At 36.7% G+C, this 21384-nt stretch overlaps 2 protein-coding genes across 5 annotated transcripts; one reads left to right on the top strand and one right to left on the bottom strand.

The window, feature by feature from the left end:
* Positions 1-1154: 1154 nt before the first annotated feature.
* Positions 1155-6866, top strand: LOC149421363 (uncharacterized). Of its 4 annotated transcripts, XR_016302494.1 has the most exons (3): positions 1155-1288; positions 2556-2808; positions 3340-6861. XR_016302494.1 is itself a non-coding variant. In XM_089634355.1 (2 exons), exons 1-2 carry the CDS (start codon positions 1272-1274, stop codon positions 6179-6181), a joined length of 324 nt encoding a protein of 107 aa, XP_089490481.1. In that variant the 5' UTR covers positions 1257-1271; the 3' UTR covers positions 6182-6338. The 4 variants fall into 4 exon arrangements, 1 of the variants encoding a protein (XP_089490481.1); XR_016302496.1 differs by lacking the exon at positions 2556-2808 and having other exon boundaries at positions 1172-1288; positions 5133-5211; XM_089634355.1 differs by lacking the exon at positions 2556-2808 and having other exon boundaries at positions 1257-1288; positions 5875-6338.
* Positions 6867-16196: 9330 nt separating this feature from the next.
* On the bottom strand, positions 16197-20478 carry LOC149421362 (uncharacterized). Its single transcript, XM_089634698.1, has 2 exons — positions 19405-20478; positions 16197-19360 (listed from the first exon to the last, which is right to left on the bottom strand). Exons 1-2 carry the CDS (start codon positions 19722-19724, stop codon positions 18769-18771), a joined length of 912 nt encoding a protein of 303 aa, XP_089490824.1. The 5' UTR covers positions 19725-20478; the 3' UTR covers positions 16197-18768.
* Between the last annotated feature and the right edge of the window lie 906 nt (positions 20479-21384).

The raw sequence follows: 21384 nt of genomic DNA, 5'->3' as shown, positions 1-21384 counted from the left end.
ATCAATGGTTTTCCAATAAATGGTTCAAATCGTCAGTGATGAACTACGTCCTGAACTAATATACTTGATTTCTTTCAATGTACCTCGCAAACCAACATCGAGACATTATCTACCGTATTACTGTGACAACTGCAACATGGAATCACAATTGTATACTGCCGTTCGCCGTATACTGAATTTAGGTAATGATTATGAGGATGTAATCTACATAATTAATGTATAAACAGGTTGTTCAGACTTTAGCCAAGAATCAAACCAACGAAAAATGCCACTTGTATCTGTATTGAGTAATTGAAATATCCGACAGATGTCTCCCCTAAGGACAATAATTGTGATTAAATATACCAATACATTCGAATGAATTAGTTTATAAATAGGCTTGCATGCCCATTTTCTTCCTCTTCTCTCTCTAAATAACGGATCAATAACAACCATGAAATAATTAAGGAATTCGAGGGTCGTTGTTTTGTTACCAGTGATGTGTGTTTTAAAGAATAAAACTTATCAATTATATTTCTTGGTATCATTAATTTAACGAGGCCAATACTGTAACATATGGTCCAATCGAGCCGCATCGTGCACCAGAAAGCCGAAATATGAACCAGCAAAAAACCAAGAAGATGCAGATCATCATCAGATAAGTATCCCAACGCCATCCTATCAAAACTGTGACCGAATCCCGAATCCTTCCTATTTCAAATTATCCCAAATGAAATATTTAAATATGCAACAAAGATTATTGTTGTTTTTGATTTTTCAGTTGCATAAAATTTTAATAGCTACCTACATTGCAAATTGATACGATTATTGTTAAATGAGCATCTCAATTGTAAGAGTTTTGTCATTGGATTTATTTAATTAAAAATAATTCACGCGAATATTCAAATTTACCGGGTAAAATCTCGCTACAAAATAATTTCAGCGAATTTCTGATTTAAAAAGTTGTCAGTGGTGAGTGGTTCAGTGGTTGTTCTGATTTAAAAGGTTGTCAGCCCTGGCACTAACAAGCATTTTTGCTAACAACGCCGTGTTTTCATTCGTAAACTGTCAGTTGTTTGAGGTTAAAAGTTAAATTGTTTATTATTTACCACTAAAGATGGAAAAGTTAAAGCCGTTAATCAACAAGCGTGGAATTTTGAAAGCGAAATTGACAAGGTTTAATGATATTTTAAAGACACTCGATAAAACGGAACTAGAATTACGTTATCAAAAGGTCGAAAAATTGTTAGATGACTTTGAAAAAATTCAATCTCAAATCGAAGAACTTTCGGATGACGAGGCAGAACACGTAAGTCAACGTGAATCCTTTGAAAATCAATATTTCTCTGTACTTGCATTAGCAAAAGGTTTATTGAATTCAGTAAATCATGAAAAATGTGAAATTAAATTACCAACTTTGAAACTTATTGAATTTCATGGTGAAATTACTGAGTATGCTAAATTCGCTGAGACCTTTAAAGCATTGGTTCATGAAAATAATACGTTAAACAAGTCTCAAAAATTCTTTTATTTACAATCGTGCCTTAAAAAAGACGCAGCTAAATTGATTGCCTCCTTGACCATATCGCACGACAATTACGAATCTGCGTGGCAGATACTGCAGGAACGTTACGCGAATAAAAAAATAATAGTTCATAGGCATGTTGCATCTTTATTTCAGTTAAAAGATATGAAACAAGAATGTCCAGTCGCGTTAAGGCATATTATTGATCAGGCTAATATAAATTTAGAAGCGTTAAAAAATCTAGGATTACATGTTGATTCCTGGGACGCGATTATGATATATTTAATATCTAATAAATTGGATGGATCAACTCGTAGATTTTGGGAAGAGCAGCCAATAGATGGTGCACTCCCAACGTTGAAAGAATTTATTACATGTCTAACCAAACGTGTTGAGGTACTGGAGTTCACAAATTTGCAAGAAAAAAGGCCTACCTACAAGAATGTTACAACACGTGATGATCGCAAGAAAGATTTGTCTGTCTCATTGATAGCAACCAAACACGGATGCATCCTATGTAAAGAAAATCATCCAGTGTATTATTGTAAAAAATTTCTCAAATTAAATATCCAAGGAAGATTAGAATTTTTAAAAAAGGCCCGAGCCTGTTTCAAATGTTTGAGGGTAGGACATTTTACACAAGATTGCAAAAATAAATTCAAATGTAAAATCTGTGCAAGTGATCAACATAATACTTTGATACATGTTAATGAATTAAATAGTGAAAACACAAATGAAGAGGCACACAGCTCGACATCAGTGGCAAATCATACGGTGTTAAATAAAAATGAAAAGATAATTTTATTATCTACAGCGATCGTGAATATCGTAGGTAGCGACAACCGTTTACACAAAGCGAGGGTATTATTGGATTCAGGCGCCCAATCGAATTTCATAAGAGAGAGTTTTGCAAAAAAATTAAAATTAAAAACAGAAAAAATAAATATGCCGGTGTCTGGAATACAAAATCGCATCACACATATCAATCGAAGAGTTACAATTGACATGTTAGCAGTGAATAGTGATTATAATAAGAAAATTTCTTGTTTAGTATTGCAGGCTATAACAACCGACCTACCCCAAATGACCTTCAGGAAACAAGAGTTGAAGATCCCATCTGGCTTGCAACTAGCGGATAAGGATTTCAATGTCACGTCTCCAATTGACATCCTGTTGGGTGCGGAAGTTTTTTGGGAAATAATGAATAATGATCGAATACGCTTAATGGAGGGCGGGCCAACTATTCAAAGGACTGAACTCGGTTGGATTGTTTCCGGAGCGATCGACATCATCACTAAAACAAGGCCAGTATCAATTAATTGTAATCTAGCCATTAATAAAATAGGTAACCAGATGGAAAGATTCTGGAAACTAGAAGAGGTGGATGTCATGAAACCTCAGAATTTTGAAGAAAAGGCTTGCGAAGTCAACTTTACAGAGTGTCATAGTAGAGACATGGAGGGCAGATTTACGGTAGCCTTACCAACCCGCCCTTGTATAGACCAACTAGGGAGTTCTTTGTCAATGGCTGAAAAAAGGTTTCATACATTGGAAAGAAAATTTTCCACCAATAAAGAATTGAAATGTCAATATAGCATGTTTATGAGAGAATATTTACAATTGGGTCATATGGAAGAGTGCCAAAAATCCGAATGCGATGCGAGATCATATTTTTTACCACATCATGCGGTGATGAAGGAGTCAAGCACCACTACTAAAGTTCGCGTGGTGTTCGATGGATCGGCAAAAACATCTTCTGGTATTTCCCTTAATGATGCTCTGATGGTCGGACCTAACATACAAAAGGATTTAAATATGCAAATTTTACATTTCAGAAAACATCCTGTAGTCATAACTGCGGACATAGAGAAAATGTACCGTCAGATAAACGTGCAGGAAAGCGACCGCAATCTACAGAAAATTGTTTGGCGCTTTTCACAGGATGAGGATTTGAAGCATTACAAGCTAAGGACAGTGACTTATGGATTAGGACCGTCATCTTTCCTGGCGACAAGATGCCTGAAGCAAATAGGTATTGAAAATAGACTTTCATTTCCTATAGCAAGCAATGTCATTGAAAATGACTTTTACATGGACGACCTATTAACGGGAGGAAATGACGTTGAATCGTGCCACCTTCTAAAACAACAGGTAATCAGTTTACTAAAATCTGCAGGGATGAATCTAAGAAAATGGAGATCGAACGTGGCAGAATTATCTTCCGAACCAGGTCAAGATATGCAAGGATTGATATCTAAAGAACCCCAAGAAGAAAAAATACTAGGATTAATCTGGAACAGTGAGTTTGATTACTTTTCATATGTAGTGAAAAAACCAGTATGTACCGTACAAAGCAAACGGCGGATATTGTCAAGTATCGCCTCAACGTTCGATCCTTTAGGACTGCTAGGACCAGTAACGGTTGTAGCAAAACTAATTATGCAGAGATTATGGATATCTAAGACTTCCTGGGACGAAGAAATACCCGAGGGAATATTAAAAGATTGGGAAAATTACATGAAAAATTTATCTCAAATAAACCTGTTGAAAATAAAGAGAAGAATCTTGTGGGGTCAAAACAGCCTACAAATCCATGGTTTTTGCGACGCATCAGAAAAGGCCTACGGAGCCTGTGCGTATCTAGTATCCAGGAACGCCGAGGGTAAGATGCACTCTCAGTTAATATCTTCCAGGTCCAGGATAGCGCCATTAAAAAACATATCCCTGCCAAAATTGGAACTTTGTGGTGCGGTGCTGTTAACGAAATTATTAAAAAACATCAAAAAAGCACTCAACATGGTTGAGGTGGATACATACTACTGGTGTGACTCTACCATCGCACTATGCTGGATAAGAGGACAGCCAGCTAGATGGAATACCTTTGTGGCCAACAGGGTTGCCGAGATACAAGAGGCCGGCGATCCCGCCCATTGGCGACATGTTTCATCGCAGGAAAACGCCGCTGATATTTTATCAAGAGGAGTTACAGCAAACAAACTATTACAAGCAGATATTTGGTGGAAGGGTCCGGATTGGCTAATAAGAGAGGCCGATCACTGGCCGAAGCCAGAAAATTCCTGTATAAATCCTCCAGAGATAAAAACCAAGGCGGTATGCGTGTCTACTAATGTCACGGAGTGGGACATCTTTTCAAAATTTTCCTCTCTCAACAAGCTAAAGAGAGTAACTGCATATATATTGCGTTTCTTTAATAATTGTAACACAAAAAACTGTAAATTAACCGGGAGGTTAAGCGTGCCGGAGCTGGACAATACATTGCATCGTCTAATAGCAATAATTCAACGCTACCATTTTAAGGATGAGTTCAGGGCTTTGAGTAATACATGTTCACTGGATAAACGTAGCGTTATTTTGTCGCTTAATCCATTTATAAATAATGGATTAATTTGTGTCGGGGGCAGGCTAACAAAGGCGAAACATTTATCATACCAGCAACGACACCCAATAATTTTACCAAAAAATAATAAGTTAACAGAATTAATTATTCGACATCTTCATTATGTACATTTACATGCAGGGACACAAACTTTGTTATCTCTAGTGAGATTACAGTTCTGGCCGATTGCCGGAAAAACCACTGTTAAGCAAATATTACATAAATGTATAGTATGTTTCAGAAAAAATCCAGTAACCAGTCAAGTTATCATGGGTGACTTGCCGGAAAACAGAATAACACCTAGCAGGCCATTCGAGGTTACCGGGATTGATTACGCAGGTCCTATCATGATGAAAAGCGGTATCACCAGGAAGGCTCCATTGGTGAAATCTTATTTATGCATTTTTGTTTGTTTCTCAACGAAAGCTGTGCATTTGGAACTGGTAACAGACCTCACCACTGACAACTTTTTAAATTGTTTAAAACGTTTCATTGCGCGGAGGGGCAAACCCTTTAAAATATATTCAGATAATGCGACCAATTTTAAGGGAGCATATAATCAACTGAGAGAATTGTATGATAAGTTAAAGAAATCTGATGACAAGATTCAAAAATATTTAGCTGATTTGTCAATAGTGTGGGGATTTATTCCACCACGGTCACCGAATTTCGCTGGACTCTGGGAAGCAGCAGTGAAATCCGCCAAATATCATTTAAAAAGAATAACCTATAATTCAAGTTTAACCTTTGAACAATTATATACTTTATTGTGTCAGGTAGAATGCTGTTTAAATTCACGTCCGCTCACTCCTCTGTCCAACGATCCGACTGACCTGAATCCTTTGACTCCAAATCATTTCCTGATTGGCGGAGGGATAGCTTCTATCTCTGAGAAGGATGTTCGGGAGATACAATATAATCGATTGAATCAATATCAAAAATTAAATGCACTGATTCAAACATTTTGGTGCAGGTGGAAACTGGAATATCTTGCAGAATTACAAAGACGTACCAAATGGAAGGAAGACAAGGGCCTCAGGACTGTTGAAAGGGACGACATGGTCATACTAAAGGAGGACAACCTGCCGCCTAATATGTGGAAACTAGCCAGGATCCTAGCTACTCACCCTGGAGCTGACGGGAAAGTGCGGGTGGTTACCCTCAAAACCGCACAAGGAACATTTAAGAGACCTATCAGCAAAATATGTTTATTACCCATGGAAAGGGATTCAAGCATTGCTACAGGGACGCCCGATGTACCCCCCGGACTGAATAAATAAGTTCCTGCAGTCATAAACAAGAGAAAAATCAACAACCTACCTGAAGGATGACCTTGGACCATCAAATTTTTGCTAGCAGTCATAAAAAGGAGAAGAATTAGCAACCTACCTGAAGGATGACCTTGGACCATCAAATTTTTTTTGATTTGCTAGCAGTCATAAGAAGGAGAAAAATTAGCAACCTACCTGAAGGATGACCTAGGAACATCGAATTAACTTGTTCATATTATGATTCTCTTATTTTAGAACTTTTTTGTTCATATTCATCTCATGATTGTTTTTCAAATTAATTTGTCCATATTTATATTATGTTTATTTTTCAAATTATTTTTGCTTATATAATGGTTATTTTTTAAAAATTATTTTTTGTTTATGTGTAAAAAAATAAATTCTTCCGTGCCCTGGCAGCATGTTCAGACTTTAGCCAAGAATCAAACCAACGAAAAATGCCACTTGTATCTGTATTGAGTAATTGAAATATCCGACAGATGTCTCCCCTAAGGACAATAATTGTGATTAAATATACCAATACATTCGAATGAATTAGTTTATAAATAGGCTTGCATGCCCATTTTCTTCCTCTTCTCTCTCTAAATAACGGATCAATAACAACCATGAAATAATTAAGGAATTCGAGGGTCGTTGTTTTGTTACCAGTGATGTGTGTTTTAAAGAATAAAACTTATCAATTATATTTCTTGGTATCATTAATTTAACGAGGCCAATACTGTAACACAGGTCTTATAATAGAATTCATTTCAACAAGCCTAACAAACTGACCTAGTTTAGCTCTGCTTCGACATATTTCATGTATTTATTGTGTGACTGATACCCCTATAACATGTACATTATTGTACATACACTGAAGTATTTAATTACACTAATATTGACGTATTACTTTAATGATGTTTCCAGTAATGTTTCATAATCTATCTTATCTACTGTTTTCCCATCTTGCATTGTAAAATATTTTGTTTTATGTTGTTGTTGTTCATTAGACGTTGTTTATTTAAAAAATAAACATCTTAAATCCCAGCTGAGCGTGAAAAAGTCAAACAAAAAAAATATTGTACGTCCCCGCGATTTTTTATAGTTATGGAAAGTAAAATCAAAAGAATTCGCACACTTTTGCTGCGGACGTCTACAAAGCAACTGGGGCGAAAATATTGACGGATCAATTGAAATTCCGTCAATCGCGTAAACACATTGACAGTTGACATTGATCGTCTCTGGGGAGCTTAAGGACATGAGACGTGGAAGAATTCTGGTAACAGTGGTAACCACCAAACAACCAAACAGAATCAAGCAACTACAGCGCGATACGAGAATGAAGAGTTAGCACTCTGGCTCCCGGAAAAGGTATCGCTGAATGTTTAGAGCAGGCATTAGGATAATACGATCGCTCTATTAAAAAGCTCGTAGATATGTTTTTTGTAATTTTTTTATTTTACTCTGGTGTTAAAACGCATCACGAATTATGCCTGTTCAGGATCTCAACTTCACTCTCCTGACAGAGCAATCCGGCGTGGTACCACCAGATTCCAAAAGGAAGTGTGACTGGAGTAACTCTTCAATAATAACTCCAGCTCTTGAGTATTGGTCTTTATTTAAACAATAAAAAAGACCCGTAGGGCAGCTCATGTACGGTGAGCCCAATATTGCTATCTCTCTCCGCGGTTTTATAAACCACATGTAAGGGCCCGTTCCCACTTCCGTTTTCAAATCGGAGGCGGGTCCCGTTTTAAAAACGGATGCCCTAGTGGCTGTAGTGGATGTATGGAGCTGTTCACACTTGTCCGACACGATTTGAAAACAGATCCGACATTTTTTGTCGGATGGCTCGCCTACGCAGCGCGTCCGTTTTCAAATCGTGTCGGAACACGCTCGCTCATAGTGTTGTATGGAGCTGTTCACGCTTGTCGTCCAGTCGTTCCGGCCAGTCCCCGCCAAACCCCGACCCCTCCCCGCCCGCTCCCTGTCGCAAGGAAGCAGGCACGCTGCGTGTTGTATTTGGTTATTTTGTTAAGTAAATAAATCAAAACTACAATAATGGATAAGGAAATAAATCCCGAAAATTTAATACCACTGGTCGAAGAAAGAGTATGGAAATATTTTATCTTTAACTAAATAAAAACAAAACACTTGGTGTACACAACTTTTGTACACTAAAATTTTTATTTTTATTTTTTTAAGTTTACTTTTTTAAAATTTTAAAGCTTTAATGAGAGACACGGAAGAGCGTATTAGTTAAATAAACACATAATAAAAAATATTTGAGTGTTTATTGTTTTCTTACTTTAAAATATCGATAGCCTTTCTTCGGGACAAATGCACTTTCTCAATTTTGTATTTTGATATGTTAAGCTCTCTGAAACTCATTCCAGTAGATGGTTAAAGGAAGTGATAGACATTCTCTTAAGCCATTAAGCGCCCTTGAGGTGATTTTTCATGGTGAAAACGGCGCTATATAAATAACCCAATCATTATTATTCTAAAATAATTAAAGAACTTTAGTTCATCACTTCTCAACTCACCAATTAACACTTGGAAAATTCCTACAGAAAATCATTCGGCTATGATTGGGTGTACCCAAAATTTTCTTTTCACTTTTTTCCTTCTTTTTAATAAGTACAACATGACAACAAGAGCTTCATCGTCGTCCATTGCGCACCATTACTGAAGAATGAGCAAATAACATGTTTTTGTTGAATCGACAATTATTTTTTTTCGTAGAGTATGGTCCGTTTTTAAAACGGAAGTGTGAACAGGGCCATTGGCCATCCGTTTTTAAAACGGGACCCGCCTCCGATTTGAAAACGGAAGTGGGAACGGGCCCTAAGTGAAAACCTGGCAGCTCTGCCGTTTTGCCAAAAACGACCTGCCCAAGACGGATGGTAACAAGAGAAGAAGGATTAAAAATCCGTGGCAATACGAAATTGCCCCGGCAATCGCTAACACAAAATAAATGTTGCCATACCCATTAGGGTGACAAGCACCAATATTAAGATTTCAGTACCTGAAATCTTAACATATTCCCGCCCCAAAACGAGTATTAAGGAATAGTCGTTTTTCATAAAATAATGTAGGAAGAGATTGCAACATTGGTACTCAGAATTTACCCAACAAGTTCACATACAAAAATAAACAATATTCAATATATGGATATCAAAATAATAACAAAAAACTTATAACAACGTATATAACCCTATGTCAGACTTGACATTAAAAAATAAAAGTCTAATAACGTAGAAACTTCTGGTGCGCTGCACCCACTTATGAGAAAATAGCTTATCACTTGGCACTGTTGAGCCTGACGACATTTTGATTCACACATAACATCACTTTTAGTGTTGTAATTGGTTCTTAATCCAGGTTGGAGGAAGGATCCTCCATGGGAAGTAGACAGAGCTGTGTCACGGCTCTTTTGGTGACACCTCTGGCCGTCCTCTGGGAGACGACGCGGACGCGTCCGTCTTGACCAGGGTGGATCTCCGTCACTCGCGCCATCCTCCAGTACTGCGAAGGTAGTTGGTTGTCTTTGATGATGACCATGTCACCAGGCTGTAAACTGCGTTGACGTCCTTCTTGCCATTTGACTCGGTTCTGCAATTCTGCTAGGTATTCCCGGCTCCTTCTGTGCCAAAAAGATTGAACAACGGTAGACATCTTTTGGTAAATATTAAGCCTGTTTGTAGGCAGATGATGGATATCAAGCTCAGGCAATGCTAACAGGTTGTCGCCAATAAGGAAGTGTGACGGAGTGAGTGCGTTTAAATCATTTGGATCTGATGTTAATGGAGTCGGAGGACGGGAATTTAAACAAGCCTCAATCTGTATTAGTATGGTATTCATGCCTTCGTATGTCAAAACAGTTGACCGCATTGCTTTTTTTTAAATGTAACTTGGTCATTTTAACTGCACTTTCCCAAAGTCCACCGTGATGCGGTGAGCGGGGAGGCAAGAAACTCCAGCTAATATTCTGCTGGGCTAAAAAATTATGGATTTCCTTATCAGATGCCTTCAAAAAATCAAATAGTTCAGTAAGTTCCCTATAACTACCTGTAAAGTTAGTTCCATTATCACTAAAGAGTCGTGAGGGTTTGTCCCTCCTAGCTATAAATCTTTTCAATACATTCATAAATGCCATTGAAGTTAAATTAGTCACTAATTCTAGGTGAATTGCCTTCGTTGAAAAACAAATAAATAAACATATGTAAAATTTTACACTCTTAGCATTTCTGGTTAAACCAGACTTAATTAAAATTGGACCTGCATAATCTATGACGGTTACATAAAATGGTCTTTGGATTCGGAATCGGTCAGCAGGAAGGTCACCCATGAGCTGGCGACACTCGCGCGGACGGACTCAAAAACATACAATACATTTATGCAGTGCTCGCTTTACTGCGTTTTTACCAAATATTGACCAAAACCGTAAACGCAGTAATGCGAGCAGAGCATTACATCCTAAATGCAAATTCTCATAATGCAGATGGGTTACTATTAAGTCAGTCAACTTATGATTTTGTGGTAACAAAATTGGATGTTTTTGAGAGACCGAGGTAATATCAGATTGTGATAGTCGACCTCCAACACACAATAACCCATCCTGCATAAAAGGATTTAGTGCCTTTACCTTGCTCTGCCTAGATACAAATCTTCCATTACTCAAAGAAGCTATTTCATCACGAAATGCGAATCGCTGAGCGTTCAAAATCAATACATGCATGGCATGTTCCAGTTCGATTACAGAAAGCTCGTCGACCCGCATCGGTTTTCGTTTAGAACAGTTATGTATGAAACGTAACATATAAGCAACTACGCGCCTCAGTCGTCTTAATGAAGAATAATTATTAAATATTTCCCAATCGACAGGACGACTAGTAACCAAAACTATCCTCGCCGTTTCTGGCAACTCCGTGGGAGTATCAAATGTAGAACGTGGCCACTTATCCTCGTCGGACGTGAGCCATGGTGGTCCTGACCACCATAATGAAGATGATTTCAACTGCTGAGATGTTATTCCTCTGGAAATTATGTCAGCTGGGTTTTCAGTTGAACAAATGTGACGCCATATAACGCCATCACCTTCACGTTGTATTTCTGATACGCGGTTAGCAACAAAAGTAGTCCAACGGTACGTCTCCTGCAATCCAAGCCAATGTTATTGACGAATCACACCACAAAGTGGTGTCAACAGTTACTTGGAGAGCTGCCGTCACCCGCTTCATTAATTTAACTAATAATTGTGCTCCACATAACTCAAGACGTGGTAACGATAATTTTTTTAGTGGGGCTACACGAGATTTAGCGCATATTAACTGTGATTGGTGAATGCCGTGTTCATCGGTAGATCTTAAATACAGACAAGCGCCATATGCTACTTGAGATGCATCGCAAAAACCGTGTAAGCTAAAAGATTTTTTATTGAAGCAGAAAATTTTCCTCGGTACCCGAATATGATTTGCTTTACTGAGATTCAGCGTGTAAGTCTGCCAGGCCAATAAAAGGTCATTGGGTAGCTTGTCATCCCAGGATGTTTTTAGCTTCCACAATCTTTGCATAATTATCTTACCGACATTGATTACTGGGCCTACCAGTTCTAAAGGGTCAAAAACTTTTGAAATTAATGATAAAACTTGACGTTTTGTTACTTCTAACTTTGAGTTTATGTTTTCTACCTGATAAGTAAACTCATCAAGTTTGGTGTCCCATATTAATCCTAGAATCTTAGCTTCATTGGATTCATTTGGCAATAATTCCAAATTATCTTTAGAATCATTAATTGAGGGTGCATTAGACCTCCATTTTCTAATCTCCATGCCTGCTGTAGCAAGCGCATTAATGATTTGGGATTTAAGCACGTGACAAGTATCAATGGAATCACTACCAGAAAGAAAATCATCTACATAAAAATTTTCCTTAAGGGATTTACTAGCTAATGGATGAATAAATAAAACGTCATTACCTAGCTGGTGCAGACAACGTATTTCTAAATAAGGCGAAGGAGCCAAACCATATGTCACCGTGTTTAGCGTATAATGTTTCAAACAATCCTCCGCATCCCTTTTCCATAATATACGTTGGTAATTTCTGTGTTCCGGGTTGATATTAATTTGGCGGTACATCTTTGCAATATCTGCAGTGACTGCATATTGATGTTTTCTGAAAAATACCAAGTGACAAAATATATCATTTCGAATGGTGGGCCCAATCATTAGAGCGCGATTCAAAGAAATCCCTCGAGCGGGTTTAGCCGACCCGTCAAAAACAACACGAATTTTAGTAGTTGTGCTTGATTCTTTAAATACAGCGTGATGTGGTAAATAATAAGTAATTTCATCGCGTTTTGGAGGTTCACATTCAGTCATGTGACCTAACGCAAGATACTCATCAATAAATTCCGAGTATTGTTCCTTTAAACTAGGTTGTCTTAAGAATTTCCTTCCCATTGACGCTAATCTACCTTTAGCAATACTAAATGAATCTCCTAATTGAGATAGGTTAGATTTAAACGGTAAGTTGACTACAGGTAGTCACCGAACCTCGGTTGTGTGCAGACGTGTTTACTTCCAGTGCTCTGTGTTATACGGCTTACTGACGGCGGCGCGGCGTACAGATAAGATTTATTTATTGTTACCTTTTCGTATTCATTATTTTTGTTTCTATTATTGGTTTGCGACGCAGTTGCGTGTATTATTTCTATCATTTATTATTTCTTAAATATTATTTATTGTTTAATTTTTTTTTAATTTGTTGAAATGGAGGAGGATGAAAATCGACCTCCTGACCCTGAGTCCATTTCTAATATTGCAGACGTCTACGATTCTGATGATTCCCAAGCTTCTGTAACCATTCCTTCCCGAAAACGACGACCTCCGCTTTGCCTTAATGTACCTCCTAAAATTAAATCTCTTTCACAAACAAACGAATCCCCAATCTCTCATGGAAGTTATAATGATACCATTCCTACAGTAGCAAAAGCCATCGAGCTTATGTATTCTATTTCATCTTCAGCTCCATTTATTGTTAATGTCCAAAGGACTGAACAAGGGAAAATAATTAATCCCCTGAATTTCGGTAAATTTATTTTTAGCTCAAAACTCAATAACCTCGGTATTATAAATGGATCAATAAAACCGGAAGGTCGATACAAACTATCCATAGAATTTAAATCCGCCACATTAGCTAATGATTTTGTTAAAAAAATAGGTTCTCTTTAAAATAATAAATTTAAATCTTTCATACCTACTTTTAATTTAACCAGAATGGGCAGAGTAAGAGGTATCCTAACCGATCTATCAGAAACAGAAATAGCAGACGCTCTTAATGACTCTCAATTAACTCCAAAAGTTTTAAAAGCACGTCGTTTGAATTTCAAGGATACTTCCACCGGCACCACTATATGGAAACCTTCCCAATCCGTTGTTATTACTTTTGAAGGTCAAACATTACCATCCCGTGTATTTATTTATTATAACGCTCTTCCCGTTGAAGTATACAGATTCCCGACGATCCAATGTTTCAACTGTTGCCGTTTTGGCCATTCAAAACCTATTTGTCGTTCCCCTCCTCGTTGCTTCCATTGCGGAGAGGATCATCCCTTTGAACAGTGTCAAAATACAACGAAAAACCCTATTTGTATTAATTGTAAGGGCAACCATACTGCTGTTAGTGTGGCCTGTCCAGAGTTATCTAGACAGAGAAATATCAAACAGTCAATGGCTGCAGACAACATTTCCTACTTTCAGGCATCTAAATTATTCTCTCCTACGAAAAAATCTTTTGCAGAGATAACGTCTAACGCTTCTATCTTTCATTTTTCTTCCCCTAAATCCCCTCTTTCATCTTCCCACAAAGAAACAATTTTCAAACCGATAAAATCTAATCCAAAATTTATTCCTTCTTTCGATAAAAAACTACATAATGATCTTTTACTTAACCCGAATGGGAATAATAAATCCCAGGCTCCCAATGGGACTGCCTTAAAAAACTGTTCCACTTCCGATATCTTACCTAAAGTCATGATTGAAAATTCTTCTTTTATTCAAACTTTAATTACCCTATTAATTACGATCCTTTCAAATAACAATAAAGTACCGTCCAACGCTGCCGATTATATGAAATCTTTACTCTCTAGCCTTCCCGATGTATCCACAACTGAGCAAAATACTTCAATGGAATAGTAGAAGTCTATTCGCCAGCAAAATTGATCTTGTACAGTTACTTGATGAACATAATATTTCAGTTGCTGCCTTCTCCGAAACGTGGTTAAAACCCTCATACCAATTGAAGATTCCTGGATATCATTGTCTAAGACATGATAGACTGGATGGCAAAGGTGGCACTGCTCTTATTATACATAATTCTATCCCTTTTAAACAAATTATTTTCAACACTCTCCCCAATAATTTTCAGATAGTAGCAGCTGTTGTATCTGATATTACATTACTATCAATATATATCCTTCCCTCTACAATTTTTGTTGAAAACGAATGGTCAACATTTATATCCCAGATTTGTCCCCCGTATATGATACTTGGGGACTTCAATGCTCATTCTCCTTCTTGGGGCAGTGAGTTAACAAACCGTTCTGGCCATAATCTATTAGAATTTATGGATACCTATAATTTATGTATTCTAAATGATGGATCTTCAACTCGTTTCACTGCCCCTCAACATCGGAAAAGTGCAGTCGATTTATCTCTTTGCTCATCTTCGGTGATTCTCATATGTTCTTGGAACATTCTTAAAGATCCACTTTCCAGTGACCATTTTCCGATAATAATTACCTTCCACCATCTATCTTCCACGCATTCCTTTTCGATAAACAATAGTTTTAAATTTAAAACGAAAGACGCAAATTGGAGAAATTTTTCTTCAGAATTAGACTCCATTGTTCAAGCATCTAAGTCTTCCCTTGTCAACACTAGTTTACAATGTGAATTATTTCCTAACATGATAATAAAAGCTGCAGAAAAAACACTTAAAAAACGTAATGTTAACATTAAGATAAAACATTCCACCCCATGGTGGGATGAAGAATGCACTAGTGTCGTTAAATACAGAAGAGAAGCAATTTCCATTTTCCGTAAATGTATGTCTTTCGAAAATTACCTTTCTGTGAAACGCACCCAGGCAGAAGCGAAACGCGTTTTGAAAAACAAAAAGCGGTCTGGATGGCGAAAATTCTGTGAACGCTTGTCTCCTGAATCTCCCCAGTCATACGTATGGTCCAACTTAAAAAAATTCGGTTCGTCATATACTCCCCAGCGTTCCAAACATATTCCAGAAGAAATTATTATAGGTTTGGCTGATAAGATAGCTCCTCCGTTGCCAGATGTGAGGAAATGCCTTCCTTTATTTCTTATCCATCTCACTCTAGCTGGCTGGACTCTTCTTTCTCAGTAAGTGAATTAAATCGAGTAATCAATTCCCTTCCAGACTCTTCTCCTGGCCCTGATGGAATCTTATATAGTTTCATTAAAGCATTCTCAGATATGTCGGTTGAATATTTTTTATCCCTAATTAATTACATGTTCGAAACAGGATTTATACCGGAAGTCTGGAAAGTTCAAAAAATCCTTCCGATTTTAAAACCAGGCAAAAATCCATCTGAAATCTCATCTTATCGTCCTATTGCTCTTTCGTCATGTTTAATAAAAGTAGCAGAACACTTGATAAAGAACAGATTGGAATGGTTTGTTGAAAATAACAGAATTATCTCTCCTAATCAATATGGCTTCCGGAAAAAGAAATCAACCATAGATAATTTAAGTGTGTTAACAACAGACATCCGTATATCTCAGTCCCTTAATTCTTGCACTCTGGCCACATTTCTTGATCTTTCGTCAGCTTACGACGATGTATTAATTAACATTTTGAAAGAAAAATTAATTAAAATAAAAATTCCCTTAAAACTAGTTCAATTTATTATTAATTTACTAACAGACAGATCCATTATTATCCACTCTTCCTCAAAAACGATAAATCGCAAACTATGGAAGGGGTTACCTCAGGGGTCCGTAATCAGTCCATTATTATTTAATATATATATAAGTGATTTAGACAATGTAATTCCTTCATCGATCAAGCGACTTTATTTTGCTGATGATTTCCTTATATATTTATCACACAAAAATCTATCGCGCGCTGCGAAGGATTTGAATTTGGTTTTACATAATATTAAAGTTTAGTTGTTGACTAATGGGATGAATTTAGCTACGTCTAAAACCAAAGTAGTGGCTTTTACGCGCAAAAGAAAAATACCCCCCTTTTCTGTCTGCTTTGATAATGTCCCTCTTCAAATCGTTAAGCAAATTAAATTTCTTGGACTACTTTTGGATCATAAACTTTCCTGGCTCCCGCATATTCAGAACATTTCGGCTAAGTGTGAAAAGGGGCTAAATATTATGCGAGCTGTTTCCAGAGTGTGGTGGGGATCTCATCCTACTACTCTTAAATTAATGTATGGTGCTCTAGTGCGAAGCCATTTGTATTATGGAACATTTCTTTTCGATCCTCTTCCTAAATATTTGGACAAAAAACTTGAAAGAATTCAGTCGAAAGCGCTCAGAATAATTATTGGAGCGATGAAATCTTCTCCAATTAATTCTCTCCAGGTAGAATGTGTTGATCCCCCCTTAATTTTGAGGAGACAATTCCTGGCTGATAAATATATTTTTAAATCTTTTTCTGTATCGCGTCACCCTTTAGAACAAAGTCTTGATTATTTGTTCAATAACTTAAATAACGAAAAAAGATCGACAGATAAAAATCGACTTCCTCTCCTTCTAAAAAGTTTTCTTTCATTCAAATCTTTGTCCTCTTCCCTCCAAAATCTACAAAAAGATCCTATCCTTCCTATTTTCACTATCCCATTTGATTCTATCAATTATATCCCCAACGTTATAACTTCAGACTTCCGAACTGATATTTTAACCTCATCTAATCAAAGTGTTGAGGAAAAATTTAAAAACATTACATCTTCTAAGTTTCCAGAATTTTCACTCATTTACACAGATGGTTCTAAGTCTGATAACAAAGATTGTGGAGCTGCGGTACACATTCCCGAATTCAATTTAGATTTGTCTTATAAATTGCCTAAAGAAATTTCTATATTTACTGCAGAATGCTTCGCAATTGAACAAGCTTTGAGTCAAATCCAGCTTTTCAATATTCGACGAGCCTTACTGTGCACTGACTCACTAAGCGCAGTGTTGAAAATTTCCTCAAATATCCATAAACCAGAAGACTATATTATTTATAATATCAGAAACACCCTTAAATCTTTAAATGAATTAAATTTCGAGACAATATTGGTTTGGGTCCCTGGCCATTTGGGAATTGAGGGTAACGAGAAAGCCGATTCTCTAGCTAAACTTGGAACAATTTCTGGCTCTTATCCTTTAGATTTTAGAATTCCTATCTCTGACGTCATCCCAATTCTTAAATCCAACATGATTCGCTCCTGGGAAGAAAATTGGACTAATACGAAAACCCGAACTGGTGCTTTTTATGCTGGAATACAAAATCATATACCAAGTAAACCTTGGTTCCACGGCAAGAAAAAATCCAAAAGGCTTATTTCCTGTATCTCGAGAATGAGAATTGGTCATTGCTCCATTGCATCCCATTTGTTTAAAATCCGGGTCCTAGATAGTCCACTCTGCCAGTGCGGCATGGAAAATGAGACTCTTGATCATGTTTTCTTTAATTGTAAAAATCATTCATCTTTCAAAGGCATTTATCGTTTACTTATAAAAATCACCCACCAATCTCCCCTTAGTATTCCTTATTTACTTTCTCTCAACAATTCTCGCATTTTCTCAGTTCTATACAAGTTCATAGACTTGAATGACTTCAATATTTGAGATTTCCTATTCCCGTATAGATTTCCCATAAAAGTATAACCATCTCCCCTAACTTTAACGGCACATAGCACTCTTTTTAGGGTGAATTGCCTAATACAAAAAAAAAAAAAAAAGTTGACTACAAATCTACCGTTTGCATCGCGTTTATGCGTGCCTTCGAAAATCCTTTCACATTCACTATCTTCCAGAGAGTGATGCTTACTATTTTCGGTTTCTTCAACCTTCCAAAACCTTTCTATTTGGTTCTGCAAAGAATTTAATGAAATATTTATTTATTTATTTATTGACGCCCTATTGGGCTTTTAAGTACATAAACATTATAAATTTCATTTTTAGCAACAGTATAAAACAAACAATAGAAAATCGAAATAAAATATAATGATTTCTCATACGTTATTTACATTTAAAAAGTGGTGGACTAATTTGGCTTTAAATGTATTGAAATTTAAATTAAATATGTCAGCGACATCACTTAGTTCATTGCCCAACCTATGTATTCTTTCTAACACAGAATTCGTAGCGAAGTTATTGTTGTAGAATAAAATATTCCGTCTAGTATATTTTGGAGGTATATGTAAAGATAGCAAGTTTATAGTGTCAGGGCAGTCCAACCTTGAATGAACAATTTTATATAATAAAAGAAGATCAAATATTTTTCGCCTTTCAGATAATTTCGATAAGTTAAGTATACTGCGTAAATTGACATAATTGATTTCAATAATAGGAATACCAATTTGAAATATGACAAACTTTAACTGGCCTCGTATTATGACGACTCTGTACAGCTCCTGATATTATCCAGCCTAGCTCCGTTCGATGCAATGTAGGTTTATCCTTTCCTAACTGTATCTGATCCGTACGAAGCACCTGCCAGAAAATCTCTGCTCCGATCAGCATATCAATAGAAGCTGGCTGGTAAAACTGCGGATCAGCTAACCGGACACCGTCTGGAATGTTCAACATTTTTGGGTTAATCACGGTCTGTGGAAGATTGCAAGAAATCTCATCTAATACCAAACAAGATATTTCATCCTCGTATTGAGAACATAATGATTTAAATTTAATGTCAACTGTTTCCTTTACATGAATTAAATTATTATGCAAACCTGAAACAGGTATGTTCAATTTTGTACAATGCAAATTTAATCTTTTACAAGTATCCTTTGTAATAAAATTAGACATTGAACCCGAATCCAAAAGTGCGCGTATTTTGTGTGTTCCACCGTACGCGTCTTCTATTTTTACTATTACGGTAGATAGTAAAATTTCTCGCCCGTTCATGTCGCTATGACATGCTAAATTTACTGGTGCTTCCGACTGACCCTTGCCAGTTGAAGTACCCGCTTGTACATTATCAGTATTGATATGTAACAGAGTGTGATGTTTTCGATCACAAACACTGCATTTTCCTTCCACCTGCACACCTTTGAAGGGTGCCCCGGTTTTAGGCAGTTATAACATAAATTGCTCTCTGAAACGAACTTTCTTCGTGCCGCTGGTTCTTTGTTAACAAATATTTTACAAGAATAAATGAAATGGCTGTCATTACACAACAAACAATTAACGTTGCTTGACGCTAACGTAACCTTGTTCGTAGAATTCCTGTCCTTAAAATTAAAAAAACTTTGGTTTTGTTGCAACTGGTTCCGCTTTCTGTTGCATTCCACCATTATCACCTTGGATAGTTTCCAGGATCTGAGACCTTTGTGAAATAAAATTGCTAAACTGCTCGAACGTAGGATAAACTTTATCGCACTCCATGGATTCCCAAAGGCTACGTGTGTGATTATCTAACTTTGAGGTTAGAATATCTATAATTAATGTGTCCCAATGTTCTGTTGGAAGCTTTAAATTATGTAAAGCTCTCAAATGAATGTTTGCTTGATCAATTAAATTTCGCAATTCATGATGATTCTGTCGTTTTAACGGTGTAACATTAAATAAGAAATTCAAATGTCTATTTGCTATAAGTCTGACATTTTCGTATCTTGAAATAAGCATCGTCCAGGCTGCACTATAATTATCCCCGGTTATTTCTAGAGAACTAATCAAATCAAGTGCGTCTCCGGACACATAACTAATAAGGTAATGAAATTTCTGAACATTATTTAATTTACTGTTATCATGAATTAGGGCAATGAACGAGTTTTTAAAAGTCAACCATTTATGGTTGTCACCTGAAAAAATGGGTATTGAGATTGGCGGTAAATTCACTGATGTAATCGGGACATTTTCAATCTTCTTAAATTTTGATAATATTTCCTGTCCTAATGCAATTACATTAAAATATGTACCTTCAAAATTATCCCTCGCGTCATGATCTTCTGATTTATTCAATAAATCAATCTCCAGCTGAATTTTGGAGAATTCTATCAGAGAAGGTTTGATGGCATCTAATCTCGACGACAATACGCTGGGCCTAATATCATTCTCATTGCTTAAATAGGATTCAAATCTCGTTAATGAACCTTTCAAAACCCCGCGCTGTCTAACCAACTTGTCGAGTTCCATTTTTTAGAAACGAATAACACAATAACCCGATAAAAACTTAATACACAACTCGAAACGGCAGTTTGACGTTTGACGTAAACAAAATAATACTATGGATTATAGAGAAACCAATCACAATACTATGGCATGCAAAGACGAAGCTTGCAAACGCGTTGATAGAAATGTAGGTAGGCAGAAGCAAAGTTATTCGGCAGAATACAACAATAAAAATTATTATCACCAACAAATTTATGCTATTTTTAAAGCATCTGATTATGAACACCCGAATATAATTCGATATAATCAATATGAAATAATGTGGCATCTACACAGATTTTTAGCTTTTTTAAATGGAATTTGAAAGGACAATGAAAGGAAGGCTACAACCTGATTTGCTGTGCATGCGAGCGTCGTGATGAGGCTCGCTTGATCAATCCAATGATGGTGATGAGGAGGCCGACTGGACCACTCCCGATGATGATGAGGCCTGACTGGACCACTCCAAATAATGATCTTCCGTCTCAAATGGATCAATCCAAATAATAATCATCCGGCTCGAAGGACCAATTACAACACTAAAAGTGATGTTATGTGTGAATCAAAATGCCGTCAGGCTCAACAGTGCCAAGTGATAAGCTATTTTCTCATAAGTGGGTGCAGCGCACCAGAAGTTTCTACGTTATTAGACTTTTATTTTTTAATGTCAAGTCTGACATAGGGTTATATACGTTGTTATAAGTTTTTTGTTATTATTTTGATATCCATATATTGAATATTGTTTATTTTTGTATGTGAACTTGTTGGGTAAATTCTGAGTACCAATGTTGCAATCTCTTCCTA

Source organism: Hesperophylax consimilis, chromosome 8 (genome assembly GCF_061612785.1).
Source record: "Hesperophylax consimilis isolate HC1 chromosome 8, BYU_Hcon_1.0, whole genome shotgun sequence".
Classification (NCBI taxonomy): domain Eukaryota; kingdom Metazoa; phylum Arthropoda; class Insecta; order Trichoptera; family Limnephilidae; genus Hesperophylax; species Hesperophylax consimilis.
Note: the sequence above shows the minus strand (reverse complement) of the source record. Positions and strands in the feature narration are given on the sequence as shown.

Bases quoted from the DNA above. Each gene is read 5' to 3' on its own strand.
- LOC149421362 (XM_089634698.1), bottom strand. From the start codon at position 19,724: ATGGTGGAATGCAACAGAAAGCGGAACCAGTTGCAACAAAACCAAAGT. The intron at 19,361-19,404 runs GTACAAGCGGGT...GTCGGAAGCACC, and splicing joins TACATATCAATACTGATAAT to AGTAAATTTAGCATGTCATA.